The sequence below is a fragment of the Nothoprocta perdicaria genome, unplaced genomic scaffold (genome assembly GCF_003342845.1).
Source record: "Nothoprocta perdicaria isolate Ctin4 unplaced genomic scaffold, notPer1 scaffold_6, whole genome shotgun sequence".
In the NCBI taxonomy this organism is placed as follows: domain Eukaryota; kingdom Metazoa; phylum Chordata; class Aves; order Tinamiformes; family Tinamidae; genus Nothoprocta; species Nothoprocta perdicaria.
Window position 1 is genome coordinate 6,261,567 of NW_020455865.1, and position 16,689 is coordinate 6,278,255.

At 41.7% G+C, this 16,689-nt stretch overlaps 1 protein-coding gene across 2 annotated transcripts in view; it reads left to right on the forward strand.

Annotated features, from left to right (window-relative positions):
• BRINP1 (BMP/retinoic acid inducible neural specific 1) overlaps positions 1–16,133 on the forward strand; it is an 85,739-nt gene extending 69,606 nt beyond the window's left edge. For both annotated transcript variants that reach the window (XM_026049163.1, XM_026049164.1), the window contains exons 6-8: positions 2,308–2,544; positions 7,995–8,217; positions 13,839–16,133. In XM_026049163.1, coding sequence (XP_025904948.1) covers positions 2,308–2,544; positions 7,995–8,217; positions 13,839–14,979 — 1,601 coding nt within the window. In that variant the 3' untranslated portion in view covers positions 14,980–16,133. The remainder of the gene's footprint in view (positions 1–2,307; positions 2,545–7,994; positions 8,218–13,838) is intronic.
• Positions 16,134–16,689: the final 556 nt, after the last annotated feature.

Genomic DNA, 16,689 nt, shown 5'->3' on the forward strand with positions numbered 1-16,689 from the left:
GCAAGTGCAATTCCTACAAGTTTATTTTTTTAACATCCTCTCCCTTCCAATTAAAAAAAAAAAAAAAAAAAAGGAAAAAGAGATCTGACCACATTTTAGTGCTGTTGTTCAAGTTAAAAATCACAGTGAAATTATGGTGAGCTCAGAGCTTGTGAGTATCTGGGCCTCTCATTCAAAGGATGGGACCAGCTTAGGCTACTCCCTCAGGAAGCAGGTAGTGCAAAGATTTATTCATGGGACCTGGACCACGAATAAACAGGGTTAATGTACATCAAGGAGGTCAGGGCCCCTTCCTGTGAGCTCGAYGTCTCACTGAGTAGAGCCACCTTGAGGCTCTTCAAGCTTCTTTAATAGGTCACCATTCTCTAAAAGCATGTCATTTTGTTGCCATGCTGAAAAAAGTTTTGGAGCCTGGAGGGTGTAGATCATATCTAATCTCAGATTGAAGGTTGGGACCTTCATTCTCTTGAATGAAGCCCTGAGGTGCATGCAGGGATGCTCTAAACTGCACTGCGCTCCTTGCATGTTCTGCGCTTCCCTCCAACATCATGCTGTAATAGTTAGACCTCCTCCAGACACCAGGCCTGAAATCCTGCCATGGGTACATGTCGCAAACATCTTCTCTGGCCCAACGCTGCAGTCTGTTTATTCTGTCTGGCAGCTGCCACCTCTCTGCACTTGACTGCGAATTGGGTCAGACAAGAGGGCAACTCACTGCCTCTGGGCATGGTGTTCACATGAACCATGGCCTGTGCACCAGTGGCAGGGGACAAAGAGCAGAGGTCCCTCATGCCCTCCCTGACCTGATTTTCCCCCATATTTGGTCTCCCGAGGACCTTGGCAAGGCTGGAGCATCTCTGTGGATCCAAGAGTAAAAGGGTAATGTGGGTCTCTGGGGCGTCACCCACAGCTCTTCTCTTGCCTGGGGTGAACATGACTCACCACAGAGAAGGGCCTGAACTCCTAAACGAACTCAAAGCCCTCTCTGCCCTCTCTGCCCTTTCTGCACAGGCTCATCCTCTGAATTATTGTCTTATTTTCATTCCACTCCAACAAGCTGTCAGCAACAGATACAGTAATTCAGCGCAATAGCAACACAAACAGATGGGTAATTGACCCACGTGCCTTCATTACACTGGAGTTCAGCATGGCTGTTCAAGCCATAAACTCCTTTATCTGCCACTCCGAAAACCCTGGGCCTTTTAAAAGGAAGGTGAGCGAGCTGGGTTCCTCAGGAAAGGTTCATTCTGAGTTTTTCTTCTCTCTGCCCATTGCACTTGAGATGCTGACGGAGTCTGACAAGCAGAACTTATCAGGTGCAAGGAAACAGCTGTGGATCCTACAGGGCCCTGGGGCCATCTGTAGGGAGCCCAGAGACAGGGGCTGGAGGAGGGCAGTGCTGCATAATACACGTGCTAGAGCAAACACTTCAAATATTAGTGTATTCTCTGCTACCTAAGCACACGTATACCGACACTAGTGCCTCTACAGTCAGATGGATACCTAAAAACTACAGAGAAGAGAGAGAGAGAGATCAGGACAGACCTCTTAGCTAATGTAAATCTTCAGACCACCACTGAAATCACTGGCACTAAATCCATGTGCACTTTTATAGGGCTTGGCAAGTAGCCCTCTTAGCAGGGAATCAGCTGAAAAGACTCCGGTACCTAACTCCTGTATTTTTTCTGTGGGAATTGAGCACTTAACTCTGCAAGACACTTTTATAAATATCTCCCATATTATTTGTCTTTCTTCTCTCTTTATTTCATCTCATTTTCTCTTTGGGGGACAGATTTTTTTTGTTTGTTTTTGTAGTTCCAAACTTGTTTAGTCTCTCTCAAAACAGGTCTGAACAGCATAAAGCTCGTCACCAACCCAGAGCTTGCTTGGAAAGTATAAAAGACCCACCTGGGAATGAAGGAGACTTTGCACTCATGTGCTTTACACTGTAGTGGGAGTGAGAACTGGGATAAAGTGGGTACACTGGAAACCAGGGAGAGGGAAGTTCCTTGTCACTCTTCTCTCATAGAGCAGACAGGCTCTGACCTCAGTTCATCCATTTTTCTGTACCGGAGGCATAAAATTTGTGTCTCAGCTTCATTACCCATTACTGCTCCAGGAGAAAACTCTCAGCAGACTCAATTCCCATCTTTCCCAAGCACTTTCCCAAGCATTTAATGAAACAGGTTCTGGAAAAAAAAAAAAAAAAAAAAAAAAAAAAAAAAAAAAAAAAAAAAAAAAAAAAAAAAAAAAAAAAAAAAAAAAACCCTACAACATAATTGCCTTCTATCATTGTTTCTATGCCAGGTCTTCAGCTCATCTTTCCTCAGTATTTACAAGAGAAGTTCGTCCAGTCTGCCTTGAGTTACATCATGTGCAATGGAGAGGGGGAATACATCTGCCGGAACAGCCAGTGTGGCTGTCAGTGTGCTGAGGAATTCCCACAGTGCAACTGCCCCATCACCGACATCCAGATCATGGAGTACACGCTAGCAAACATGGCCAAGTCTTGGACAGAAGCCTATAAAGATCTGGAGAACTCAGGTAACTAAACAAAACAAATTTCCATACTGATTTATTTCAAACCAAACATGATGGTTTATATTCATTAAGAACGCTCCTTTTACCCCCAATATGGTGCTGTATTATTCATAGAAGTGGGAGTATATTGCACCAAGATGTGATCTAAGACAGTTGTTTTTGCTATATACATGCACATATAAACACACATACACAGGAACACACTTATAATTCTGTATATAGGGGGATAACTTACATGGGAAAATTTGTTTTATTAAAAATCTGACATTTCACATCAAACCAGCTCAGAATGTCTCTTTAATAGTCCTCCAGGGAAACTTCCACAATATGAATGATGCAGAAATTGCTCTTCAGATTTGCATGAATGATTTATTCTGCTTTGGTGAAAGRCAATTCACAGAGAGCGAGCCCAGGCCAGATGACACCTCATTTGAGACAGAGATGAGAAGGGGAAGTGACTTATCTCTCTTACAGTGCTGATGGCTGTTGAACATTTGCGGATGTTGCTGATGGTGTGAACATTTCTCCTCTGCCTCTCTCTTCTCCCAGTGTAACTGTGGGTGCTCCATTGGTGTTTGTTCTACGTTGATGCTGGTAACAGCCATAGTAGGTGCATTATACTTATGCAACACAAATTTCAAAGGTTTCAGGAACAGTAAAGTTGCATCTTTTCCTTTAAAAATCAATTTAAAATGGTCTTCCTATCCAGAAGCCATAGGGACATTAAACAGGACTTAATCAAAAAYGTGTCCCTGCCTTGCCTCTGACCTTTTAGTGTTAGCCAGTTCCTTTGCGACACATTTTCTTTAATTACTATCAAAATTGTCTAGGTTTCCATGGTATGAAAGAAAACTATAAGGAAGAGAATATTTAGCTCTATTCAAGGCTTTGAAGAAATTGCTTCTTTGGATGTCTTCCCAACAGAATTTTCTCTTTTTAAGGTGATGTTGAAGATCACCTTAAACTCCTTAATGATTGAAATGAGGTGGCCTGTGATGTTCCCTCAAAGGCTGCTAAGGACTGCTCTGTACTTCAATACCTGCTGGTGTTTCCGCCACTGTACATATTTTTATATCTAGATCACACTGTCAGCCTGGTGGTTGGTGAGTCAAGTACGAGTAGTGGTCARTGACACAAGGCAGATGACAATCTTGGTAAGAGCTACAAGACACATTCAATGGATGGTTATTGGCCTTGGTGACTGCTAGTTCACTAGTTAAAGAGGTCAATGGATTTGTTGAATGTTTCCGTAGAGTCAGAGAGATCTGGGATGGTTACACCAACGCAAACCAGAAGGTATATTTTAGAAGCCTCTGCTAGCTCAATATACTGCACAGAGTAGGATTACGATTCCTGGCAGGGCCTGTCAGACACTAGTTATGCATTACTAGTAATTACCTTTGGCAGGATAATCTCACACAAGCTGTTCAAGATCCACATGTTGGCCACCAATCACCAAACCCCTTTACATTTTCAGAAGATCCAAGCCAGACACTTGGTAGATGAGAACCCAGTAGTGGAGAAGAATTCCAGTCCCAGGAATAATAAATAATCAGTAAAACAAACAAACAGCAATTATTTTACTGTTACACTGGGCACTTGTTGCATTTGACCTAGGCAAAGACAGTGGTAGATAATTATATCCAATTTCACTTCCCTTGAGATTTCAACAGTGGAGGGTGTTTTCCATTTGCCATTGTAAAATGACACATTGCCGTGAAATTCTCTTCTGCACTGTGGCCATATTCCACCAGGGCTGGAGGCTTTTCAGGAATAGATGAAGTGATTATCTTTATGTTAAAAGCTGTTGTATCTCATTCATCACTTTGTTACATGATGCGTGAACCTATCCTTTGGGATGAAAGTTGTTTGCAAAGATGACTGTAGTATTAGTATTTTGCTGCTTTGTTTTAATAAATATTCAAGATGACTGGAGGATTTTCTTCATAATGAGCAACAAAAAAATAAACCTCTAACGACATCTGAAAGTCTTTCCAATAAAATGGSGTGAAAGGCACAAGTTTTGTGTAATACCATTTCTGCAGGAAGTTTCTAATAGTTTCAAAGATAAGTATTTTGTTTCTGATCTGTGTTGAAATTCTATATTAATTTTAGAAAAATATGTAGGAACAAATCAAAATTTGGTGTGATTTGGGATAGCATCTTCARTGTCAAGGAGGTTGAAGTGAACTGGCAGTTTCAGACCAGCTCAGGAGCCCTTGCTTAGTCCTTCTGTGCTTCATTGCTTCCGAGTAAATTGAAAAAAAACAACACTGCTTTATTCTGTCCTGGTATTTTATTATGACTGGCCAAAAAAAAAAAAAAAAAATGCATCAGAAACGTGACTCTGGATTTTAAAATGACCTTTTGATTAAAAGTCATGTGTGGGGTTTTTTTATTTTACTTTTTTTTCAGTACTAATGAGAAATACTTTAAAAAAAAAAAAAAAAAAAAAAAAAAAAAAAACAGAAGATAAGCACTAGAAAAACATCTCCAGAACTGATATGTTTTATTTGGCCATTTCCCAATTGTGCCATTGCTCTTCTCCAGGGTCTGGGCTCTCAGCCTGGCATCACCCACCATGCTGAGTCAGTGCCATGGGACTCCATCCCACCCCATGGCCTAGTGACTTGGGGAAAAAGGCACCACGGTACATCCTGGGATGTGTAGTCATCACCAATATTTGCTGTGCAGATAGATAAAATAACAACAAATGCTAAATGCTATTAGTTAACTGGAAAATACTTGGGACAAGGATGAGCTATTCCCAGAAAAGTACAAGACTTAGCACAGTGCAGCTGCAATCTCAGTTAAGGCCTTCAGGGATTGCTAAAATATAAATAAATAATGAAGACACTGCACTTTTGGGAGAGCTTTTTCCCCTAACATTTTTCCTTAAAAATAAATAAATAAGTAAATAAATAAATAAACCCTGTTCATCTGTTATTTTGCTAGATTTCTTTGCTCATTTGTTTTCCCCCCAATGTTGCACTGCAGTATCAAAATGCGCACACTGCAAKGAAATTTCTCCTTTCCCCATCTCTATGAAAAATGTAGCACATTCATCATCAGAAGGAAAAGAGCTTGGTCTTTTGCACAAACAGGCTTTTGAGGAAATTGATTTATAAGGGGCGGGAAGCAAAAGCAAAGCTTTTACTGCTGAAAGGTACCTAAAGTAATCAGCATGGTCAACAGAAGCAATTATATATGATGATAGTTTCAGAGGACCACTGAGCAAGAGAGAATCATTTTGAGGGAGGAGAAGGGCACTGAAAGTAGCATTAGAAACAGAGTAAAAACCTGTGAGATAATTTACAAAAAAAAAAAAAAAAGTCTCTGCTGTCTTTGAAGAAGAAAGGAGACAAGCAGATGTCCCATGGATCTTGATACTGCAACGATAATTATTTTTATTAGGTGCTCACTTTCACTGTGGTGATGACTAGGACATGAACCTGTATTTTCCCACTCATATAATGATCTTAATGCATACRTAAGTATGAATTGCAGAACGCTGAACAGTAGGAAGTATTTCATGCAAAAATATATAATCATGCAAATTCAGGTATATGAACTTTGTACCATTGGTTCCAAATTATCTCAATTTCCTCCAACTTCTAYATTATTATTTTTTTTTTCTTTTAAGATATCCACATTTTAAAGTCCTCTATTGCTTATATAAATGAGATGCAGAAAAAAATAAAAGGAATGGTTGCATTTTCCTTGGGTAATTTTTTTTTTTTATTATTATTATTTTTATGGAACAGATTAAGTCCAAGCTCACAGTTGCAGCAGGACTATGACCAGTATTAGATCAGGCCAACTCACATTTGTCTAGAAAAGTCTAAAATGAGAAATTTCTTGAACTCTCTGCAGCTCCCTGTTCCAGTGCCACATTACCCCTAATTTAAAGCAGATCTTCAGTAAGAACTTCCACTTCTCAACCTGCAATTTGTGTCTATTTCCCCTTGTTGTATTGCCTGGCTTGAATAAGAAGAGCTTTTCTCCTTCWTTCCTTTCTAGCACTTGTGAGTGCTTATTTAATTGCCCCTTGGACTCCCACTAAAGCAAACTCAGCTTCTTCCTCCTAGGACATATGCTCTGGATTAGCGACCAGCYTGGTTAGCCTCAGCTGTGCCTTCTCTGGGCTCTCAAAACCCCCTTTTATTTGTGGGGAACTAAACCTGAACATAGCAATCCAGGTGCAGCCTCCAATTAGTACCAAGTAGGACCAAGAAAAGAGRAATACTAATTTCCCTCAAATTGCTGGACGACCTCCTCCTAATTTAGCCCGATTCATAATCTGTCTTATTTGCAATGAGAATGTAGTGTTGTCTACACTATCCCCTGGACTTTTTCAGCAGGGCTGCTCTACAGTCAATTGTTTCCACATGCACAAACACACATGGGGATGTCCTGCTCTGGTGAAAGCTCTGATCTTCTCTTTTTTTTTTGCACTTTATGACGTTTCTGGTTTTTGTATTTTATGATGCCCAATCTTCAAGGAATTTCTAGTAACCAAAATGGGGTTATTTTCTATTGAGAAAAGTAGAACTATCTGCCTTTTCCTTATGAAGATGTTCTAGCCTGGTAACCAGAGTTTAACCAAACTAATCTTAGTTAGGGCAAAAGGGATGGTTCTAAACAGAAGTGGTACCATAYTTTCTGTTCCGTCTTTCTCATACACATACAAAAGAAAAAACTCTACATAATGCTTTTTCTTCCACAAACAAAATCAAGCAGAAATAAAATGATCACAAACCAACATTTAACAACACATTTATGGACCAATTAGATTTTTCTTTTGCTAAAATTGACATATTTTATTCTGATTTTTAGACTTGAAAGCTCTCTTATTTTCATTGTTATATAAAGCAAATCATTTACTTCAAATGAAGAATCAGAATGCTCTTTTTAAAAAATGAGAAAGTGGGACATTTTAACACAATTCAAACCMTTCCTTTGCAGATTTTCTTAAGCTTTTTTGCTGTCTTTTTTTTTTCTTTCTTTCTTTCCTTTTAACAACACAGCCATAATCCTTTGACTTCAACAACAATTGGCATTTTAGTAGCAGCTGAAAAACAATTTAAAAAAGAACTCTTTAACTCACAATAATTACAGTTCTCTGTTTTTTTTTTTTTATTCATAACCCCTAGATCATAATCCTATGTTCCTGGGAAATTGTTCTCTTTTTGTCTCCACCCTGTACACATTAACCATACTATTTCACCCTAATATTCTTTGGGTTTCATTTCCCATATGGGAGCAGTAACAGACATGGAATTAGGAGACTTCCTGAAGGAGAACGACAGACCCGTAAGTTAACGGACATCAGCTCCCTTTAACAGAGCACTGATGGTCTTGTACATCATCTCTTCCTCCATTCTGCTAATGAAAAGCTTTGCAAATTCATTACAGTACTGATCCCTCTTCCTCCACATGCTTTTGTGTTCCAGATGAGTTTAAATCCTTCATGAAAAGGCTACCTAGCAACCACTTCCTGACCATTGGGAGCATCCACCAGCACTGGGGGAACGACTGGGATCTTCAGAACCGGTACAAGCTCCTGCAGAGCTCCCTGGAAGCCCAGCGCCAGAAGATCCAGCGCACTGCCCGCAAACTCTTTGGCCTCAGTGTCCGCTGTCGGCACAACCCTAACCACCAGCTGCCTAGAGAAAGGTATCTGCACACCCATTATTGGGGATCATGTGCTGTGAAGGGTGACTGACGGGGCAGAGCATGGCCTTGAACATAAACCCTCCTCGCAGCCAAAGTGCTTGGCTTGAGGATGCACTAACATGGAAATGTGGGGACAAATGGTAAAATCTGGGAGAAGGTTGGGAGTGCCAGAGATTTAAATAGCCTTTATCGTGGACTTAAACACAGCTACATCTYTCCTGTTTGGTTATACCTACCCAAGTGAGGGGCACCCATATATCCCATAGCACCGTGAAAAGATGTTAGAGGGTTGATGTCAGATAGCCAAGCTGATTAATTCTATTTTAGAAGGTCTTGCATCAGATACTATAACCAAGCCTTAAGCATCTTTTTGCTGTTAAAATGGAAATATAACGCACATGATGCTTATTTTTGGGTTGTGCTTCAGTAAGCTTTGGTTTCACTTGGACTAGCGCTTTTCTCTCCTACCAAATGCAGCATGAACCTGCCAATCCGCACTAACCAACCCTAGCAGTGTTATTACAGATGCACAGAGTAAGTCTTCCATTACAACTAAAGTAACTATTGATATCCAATAGTCAACTCCTGCTGACTCCACAGCCCTGTCCTATAGCTGCTTTTAGTGTGGCCAAGTTAATATTTGCAGAGGAACTGCTGTTTCACTCACTTTATTTAGCTCAATGTTCAAGCTCAGGAGAAAACTAATTGACTGACTGGTGTCTCCTGTTATCATTCTGCCCCTTGGACACTAAATAGGTTGTGTTTCCACTTAGCCACCATGCAGCACAGGAAACTCTTCCAGGGCTTAAGATCTCTTCAATTACCAAGCATCCAGGTTGCTAGACAAAGATTTGATGGAGTTACCATGGATGAGGAGAAATATCTATTAAGTTTAAGCAGTTATTAAAGGGAGTCTTTGGAGACCTTCCTAAAATTGACCCATCTCCCAATTGGCTGAGCTGCTAACTGGTGGAGGAGCTGCAGACATGTCCAGACATTATTTGGAGATGTGCTACAACAATAGCAAAGTGAAGCAGCAGTTAGCAGATATCCAGCCAACCACACTGCTGCAAAGCTTTCAGATAAATATGTCTTTAGCATTTCTCTTCTATTTTAAAAAGCCAGCCAGGCAGAAAAGGARCCTCCAACTAATAGTACAAAATCTGGGGGAAGGACGATGAAATAGATGATGGCAGCTATTTTTTTAACTGACTGATGTGCTTGATTTGTTTAAGTCAACACCACCAGGCATATTATCATTTTTTTCTCTTATTTGTCATTCTGCATTTGCAGCTAGTCAGGGGAGGGGCACAGCAGAAAAATTTGTAGTAGAAAAGGTATGCATTTCATCTTTCCTTTCATGGGGCTTGGAAATGCTCTAATTTTCTAATTGTTACTGTACAGAACGACAGATGCTTATCAAGCATGCCAGTGGCTTTGAAAGGATGGAAAGGGTCTATTAAGAGCAAGCCTCTCTCTCACTTTAATACACATAATAGCAAGCCTACATTATATATTCAAAAGCAATGTAAAAAAAAAAAAAAAAAGAGAGAGAAATAGGACTGCTATTCATTGCCCTCAGGGAAAGAAAGAGGTGTTTCTAAAGGAAAGTAAGAATAAAGATTTTGGTAATTAGGATGATTCTCCACGAACTTTTTGCAAGAGCAAAGAAAGAAATATAAGAAATATATATATGTATATAATTTAAATAGATTTGCTCTGCACTGCTTTTGCTTAAAAGCACCTCTTTGCAGGCAAGTTTGTTGGTTTAAAGAAGAAACCACTCCTTAGTTGTTAAAGCTTCATTGTAGAATGAGCACCTATCGTTGTATTTTAAAGTTCTGGATATAAAATAAAAATAAGACCCAAAGGAGGGCCAGGGGAAGGGAATCTGTTCTGGGCCCCAGACCTATTGTCATTTGTTAAGAATATACCTCATAGCTGCTGAGAATAAAAATTGTAGAGCGTACCTCTCTGCTCCATACAGTAAGCTCCATATCTGTCCTTTAAGAATCACACTAGAACTTCTAGAGTAGGGTTTGACTTTCATGGGAAGTCAGAAAGCAGGAAAATGAAAATTAAAACGAATGAATCTGCTACTAATTTTCAGCTATCAAATAGTGGCTCTTTCGAGCTTCCTTCTGCCTTGACTTTCCTTCTTGGCTATATTCTCTGAGCCATCAAAGGTGGGGTGTGTATTTTAAGAAGTTACCTCCTATCAGCTGAAGCACAGTAACTGGTCCTGCATATATTCTTATCCTGTCCCCRTTGCAAGATAAAATGGGTAATTTATATCCCTCTTCCTCTCTTTCACTTTATCATACTTCCCGTTGTCATGTTTATAGCCAATGTCCAGCTCTGCCCTGGATTCTGCACTTTCATTTAATTATTTTGCTTATTGCTACCATCACCAGATGGTAGGTAGCCTTTTTTTTTTTTTTTTTTTTTTGTCTTGTTTGTGCCTTTGTTGAATGCAACCCCCTCACACACACATACATGGAAAAAACTTCTTCACCTTGATCTCCTCTCAATTGCAAGTTTCAATTGCAAGATCTTAGCTGAGACTCCTTTCTTGTTTTGCTCTGCCAACTGTTAGAATAAGACAAAAAGGGAAGGATAGCAGGATCTATTTATTTATTTATTTATTTATGAGCTAGAGCACACCAGCTCCGGACTAGGATATAGTGATCTGACTCTGATTTTTTGGTGGTCTTCTGCTGTACAGGCTGTTCAAGTAACTCTTTCCGTGAAGATTTATTTCTATTTGTCTTCTTTTCATGGTGGTCATTAATAAAGTATATAAAGTACACAAAATAATCACTGCCAAGTATTGTAGTCATTTATTAGCATCATACAGTGCAGGGACAGATGCAGTTGCAATGTGGACAGATGAGGAAATATTGGGTCTGCACAATAACTACTGAACCCAGAGCCCATACGGGGCAGGGACTGTAGCTGCAGCCTCCTTTCTGGGATAGCTGCACCTATACAAGGAAGTATTCCCATAGACAAAGTTTTGCCATGTGTAGCAAGGCTCCAGACCTACCAGTCCTTATCCCAAGAACTCAGTGGCATTACTGACAATGTGAAACTTGTTTTAGAGAACACAACATCAAGCCAGCACTGCACAAACATATTGGGAATCCTTCCGTACATGAGTGAGTGCATACAGAAAGCAGGACAGTCATGCTCACTTGCACACAGTAGTATCTGAGATCTTTCTATGATAGTTGTTCAGTGKTTTTTTTGGCTTCATTTATATATGCAGCTATAGAGGGCTATTTACAGCCACAGTAAAGTGGTGGGAGTGCACACAGGCACACCACTGACACCATGAAATACCTAATCAAACCTACCTCAGAAACCACTTTGATGCCTAATACAACCATACCCGCCACCGAAACCCAGTCCCAGAAAAGGCAACAAATGCCACCTTGGAAAAAGCTGTGAGCATCAGGGAAATATCATCCTTACTGCATGGAGAGGAGCTGGGATGCAGAGGGCCTTCTACAGTCCCAGCCTGTTGTCTCAGCTCCTCCTTTTCTTGGTGTCAGTGGTCTTTCCCCCTGCCCGTTTCATGGCAGAAATTAAATTGCAGGTGCTAGGTGCTTGGAGCTGCAGTGGCTGTTCCCTTCAAGGCAAACTCTGATTTTTCACTGTTGTCACCAATCCACGTATTGAAAAAAGGCAGCATGTAAGAATCTCATACTAAGCTTAAGTATCCCTTGCCCCCCCCCTCACTAAATCTATGTCATCAGCATGTATATTTTTAAGGACATGCTTTGGTCTTACTTCAGTCTCCACTTGCTCGTCTTCCCTCAGATTTATCCTTAGGTTAGTAGTAGAGAGACCAGCCTTCTTTTAAAGAAGTGCAGGGAAATCAAGGTGGGCTTACAGCACTTTGGGAGAGTCAAAACCAGAATCAGGATCCTTGCTGAATTCAAGCCCACTTGGCTGGCTTTCCAAGTAGGACTTAAAAGGCTTCATATGCGCTAAAAAAGTAATTTTATTGCAAAAGAAGCAAGCAAGCTCACACTGAGCTGTCTGCTCTCTGCTGAAGCAGGGCTGTCCTAGACACCAGGATGTGTCCTGTGCACTCTTCCTAAGGAGCAGGCTGGGCCGTCAGAGTCTCTCTCTACAGCAGYTATTTCTAAAGGCCCGTGACTTGTGCCCAGGCTCCCTGGCCTCTCTCTCTCTGTTTTTTTTTTCTCCCGCTTGCAGGAAAACTTTCAGTTTCTTTCTCTTCCTCCCCCCTGCTATCTCCTTTAATGCCAGTGCTTATTACCATGCTTAGTGCTGTTGTTTTATTCTCCATCCTGTTCCTCCTGTCCAATGTATTTCTCACTTTTCCTTTTACYTGGATATTATCCTCCTATCATTCTGCTTCTACTCCTTGATTACTTCTTTGCTTCCAGCTCTTTCCTCCATTTTACACTTTCATCCCTCCACTCCCTCCCTCCCCCTAATCATCTTGCCGTTCTTTGCTGCTGTATCATTTAATGCCTTCTTTGATACAGCCTACAGCTTAATGATTATTCGGAGGTCAGGCTATGCAGGTGCCATGAATTTCACTAATCCAGCTCTGAGAGCCTCTGTCCATAATCACTCCTCCTGTTCTACAGGGACTGAATCCTAATTTGTCATTAGCCAGTCCTCTCACTGCAGTGCTAAGGAGAACTTTTTGCCCAGAGGAGACAATGAAGTATTCATTAGCTGGGGGGGATGAAGAAGGGGGAAGAGAGCTGAACAAGGCGTTCTGGTGAGGACTGCTGAGAAAGGAATCGCTGTGCTCAGATTTCCTGGGGGGCTGGGAGAAGGGGGAGGGGGGAAAATGCACCCTGGCAAGGGAGTTGCACAGAATCCGCACGTGGGTTATGGTGTCAGTCATTAGGAGCTGGTTCAAGGCTGCAGAATGTGGAGGTGACATTATGGGAGTGGTGGGGCCTGGGAACAGAAGTGTGGCTGCTTGTTAAGGGGAGAGGCTGAAAAAGGAGGTTAATTAACAGCAGTTTCTTTAAAGGAGAAGCCATTTGAGCAGCTTCAGCACTGTGCACCGTGACTTCTATGTTCTTCTCTGCTTTTATTGCTCCCTGTACCATGTGCAGTGGTTACTACTGCTTTTGTTCCAATCATTTTCAAAGTCTGGTTTTGGTAGGTGAAGAGATGGCTGATGATATGAAGAGCTGCCTAGCCTCAGCCTAGCAGCTTTGCTGACCTACGTTATCTGATTGCACTTCCTCTTCTGGCATGGTTTTGTGAGCTCCATTCCCTGCTCTATTCCCATGGCTGARCTTTCTCTCCCCACATCCATGGGAACTTTAGCAGGAGGCTAGGCTGGTGTCAATTCTTAAAGCAGGGTGAAAAGAGAGAACTGAAATGATCAATCCCTATCTTATAACTGCTTCTTAGAGGGTTTTCATTCTCCATTGAAGGAGTGAACAGCTGATGTAAAATAAACTCTAGAAAAAGACTGGAATAATTCACAGACACCAGCAGATATGATTGTTCTGAGGGTTGTGCCTCAGAGCTATCCCTGAAAACAGCATGTTCGTAATTTGATGCTGACATTGAAGAATCTGTGAGGCTATACAACGCTGACACTTTCCCCTTTCCCCTTGCAGGACAATACAGGAATGGCTTACCCGAGTCCAGTCCCTGCTCTACTGCAACGAGAATGGGTTCTGGGGGACCTTTCTGGAAAGCCAACGGAGCTGCGTATGTCACGGTGGCACCAGCCTGTGCCAGCGCCCCATCCCCTGCATCATCGGGGGCAACAACAGCTGTGCCATGTGCAGTCTTGCCAACATTTCTCTCTGTGGCTCGTGCAACAAGGGCTATAAGCTTTATCGGGGTCGTTGCGAGCCTCAAAATGTAGACTCGGAGCGGAGTGAACAGTTCATCAGCTTTGAAACGGACTTAGACTTCCAGGACCTAGAGCTGAAGTACCTGCTGCAGAAAATGGACTCTCGCCTGTACGTGCATACTACCTTCATCAGCAATGAGATCCGCTTGGACACCTTCTTCGATCCCAGGTGGCGCAAACGCATGTCCCTTACCTTGAAAAGCAACAAGAACCGGATGGACTTCATCCACATGGTGATCGGGATCTCCATGCGAATTTGCCAGATGCGCAACAGCAGCCTGGACCCTATGTTCTTTGTCTATGTCAACCCATTCAGTGGGAGCCACTCCGAGGGCTGGAACATGCCTTTTGGGGAGTATGGCTACCCCCGCTGGGAGAAAATCCGCCTCCAAAACAGCCAGTGCTACAACTGGACCCTGCTGTTGGGCAACCGGTGGAAAACCTTTTTTGAGACAGTCCACATCTACCTACGGAGCCGGACTCGGCTGCCTTCCCTGCTGCGTAACGAGACTGGCCAAGGGCCTGTGGACCTTTCTGACCCCACCAAGCGTCAGTTCTACATCAAGATCTCAGATGTGCAGGTGTTTGGCTACAGCCTGCGTTTTAATGCCGACCTCCTGCGCAGTGCTGTGCAGCAGGTCAACCAGTCGTACACGCAAGGCGGGCAGTTCTATTCTTCCTCCTCCGTCATGCTCTTGCTGCTGGATATTCGGGACCGAATCAATAGACTGGCGCCTCCTGTGGCTCCAGGGAAGCCCCAGCTGGATCTGTTCTCTTGTATGCTCAAGCACCGCCTGAAACTCACCAACAGCGAGATCATCCGTGTGAACCATGCTCTAGACCTGTACAACACCGAGATCCTCAAACAGTCGGACCAGATGACAGCCAAACTCTGCTAACCCGGACTTTTCAGTGGACATATTGGTGACTGATCCTTTTGCTGTAAAAAAATAAAAGAGAAAAAAAAAAGAGAAAAAAATTAAAAAGAAAGAAAGAAAAGGGGGAAAAAAAGAAAAGAAAGGGGAAAAGTAAAATTTGTAAAATGTAATTAATATACAAAAGAGGAAAAAAGAGGAAATTCTTCATTTGTTGAAAACTAAACCCGTTCTAGCAGCTGTATAAAACTGTCAGGCATGTTTGTTATTTCTATAATCCATCATAAAAGGGTAACACCTTACTTTCTCTTGACCTTGAGGGTGTTGCTTGCTAGGCCTCAGGGGCAGCAGAAGTAAATAAAGGGAGAAGTAGAGAGGGGCAAATTCCTGTACTGAACTGTAAAGATTTCTGCTATGCAGGTGCCAAGTCGAAGCAAACAAACAAACAAAAAAATCAAAGCAAACACAAAAGTTATATGTAAATGTAAAAGAACTGCCATTATTCCTAGTGGGAGTAAATGGTCAAAGATAAAACTTATTTCTTCTGTTGAGATTTATGCCAGCTTTATGTTGAATTATTCACCCAGTCCGTGCTGATCTTTGCTGGAGGAGAGAAGGCAATGGCTGTCTCTTGAGGGTAAAATATATGCCTTATCAAGGAGAAGACACATAAGGGGCAGAGGGAGGGTGAAGATGGGAGGTTTTCCACTTTGGCGTTTCCATCTCAGAAGGCTTTTCACTGAAGGCAGAGCCTCACCTCTTACTGAAGAGTGGGACATGTCAAGTGCCCATGGCAGAGGTGCAGCCCAGGGAGCAAGTTCTTCAGGAAATTTTGGCTCCATTTAATGTCAGGAATCRGTCTGCTACTGCCTTCAGCAATGCAATTTAACCCCTTACGGATCAGTGCCTGTAAATCCTCCTGAATCCCTTCTCCTCGAGGTGTCTCAAGTGGAGTCCTCAAAACTGAGACAACCAAAATCATCTGTCACTTTGAAAAATATAGACTTAAAAGCAAACCTTTGGTTTTGGTTCAGGGGTCTCCGATAACACTGAAAACCCCTCATTTCCACAAAAACCAAAGCACAATGCAAGAAAACACATGCCCAAGGATAGCTGTAGAGTTGAAGGGTACACATGTCATTTTAGCTCTTTAAAGAAGGAAAAAATCATTACTTCTTTGTTTCCTTGGCAGTGAATAATGCATCATTTGCCAATTCTTTGTCCACAAAGAAAATGCATATAACAGATGAGTAAATTTTCTCCAAATAACTGCAAGATTTTCAAAAAGGAAAAAAAAAAAAACAAAATAAATAAATCTACCCTGAATTTAGAAACCAAATTAAAATGAGTTATCAAAAATTATCTAACATTTTGAAATATGTGTGTGTGAATGGTGTGTGTGTGTGTGTGTGTGTGTGTGTGTGTGTGTGTGTGTGGCTTTAAAAACTGTATATATATGATGGAGTGTATAAATGTAGGATCAGCTGAGCTGGATCATCAAGCCTGAACAGTGGGAGGAGTGGGGTGTTTCTTTCCATTTCATTTTGTTTCAGTTAAGATTCTTTGTGAAAATTGCTAGTGTGACTAGAATTTCTCCCCCATGAAGAGGGAGAAGTAAATATTTAATCCTACCCACTTCTAGACCTGGAGATGTATCTTGGAGAAAGTCAGGTCTGAGCAGGAGAGATGACCCTGACTCAAAGGCCAAGGTCCAGATCTGGCTTGGATTTAACA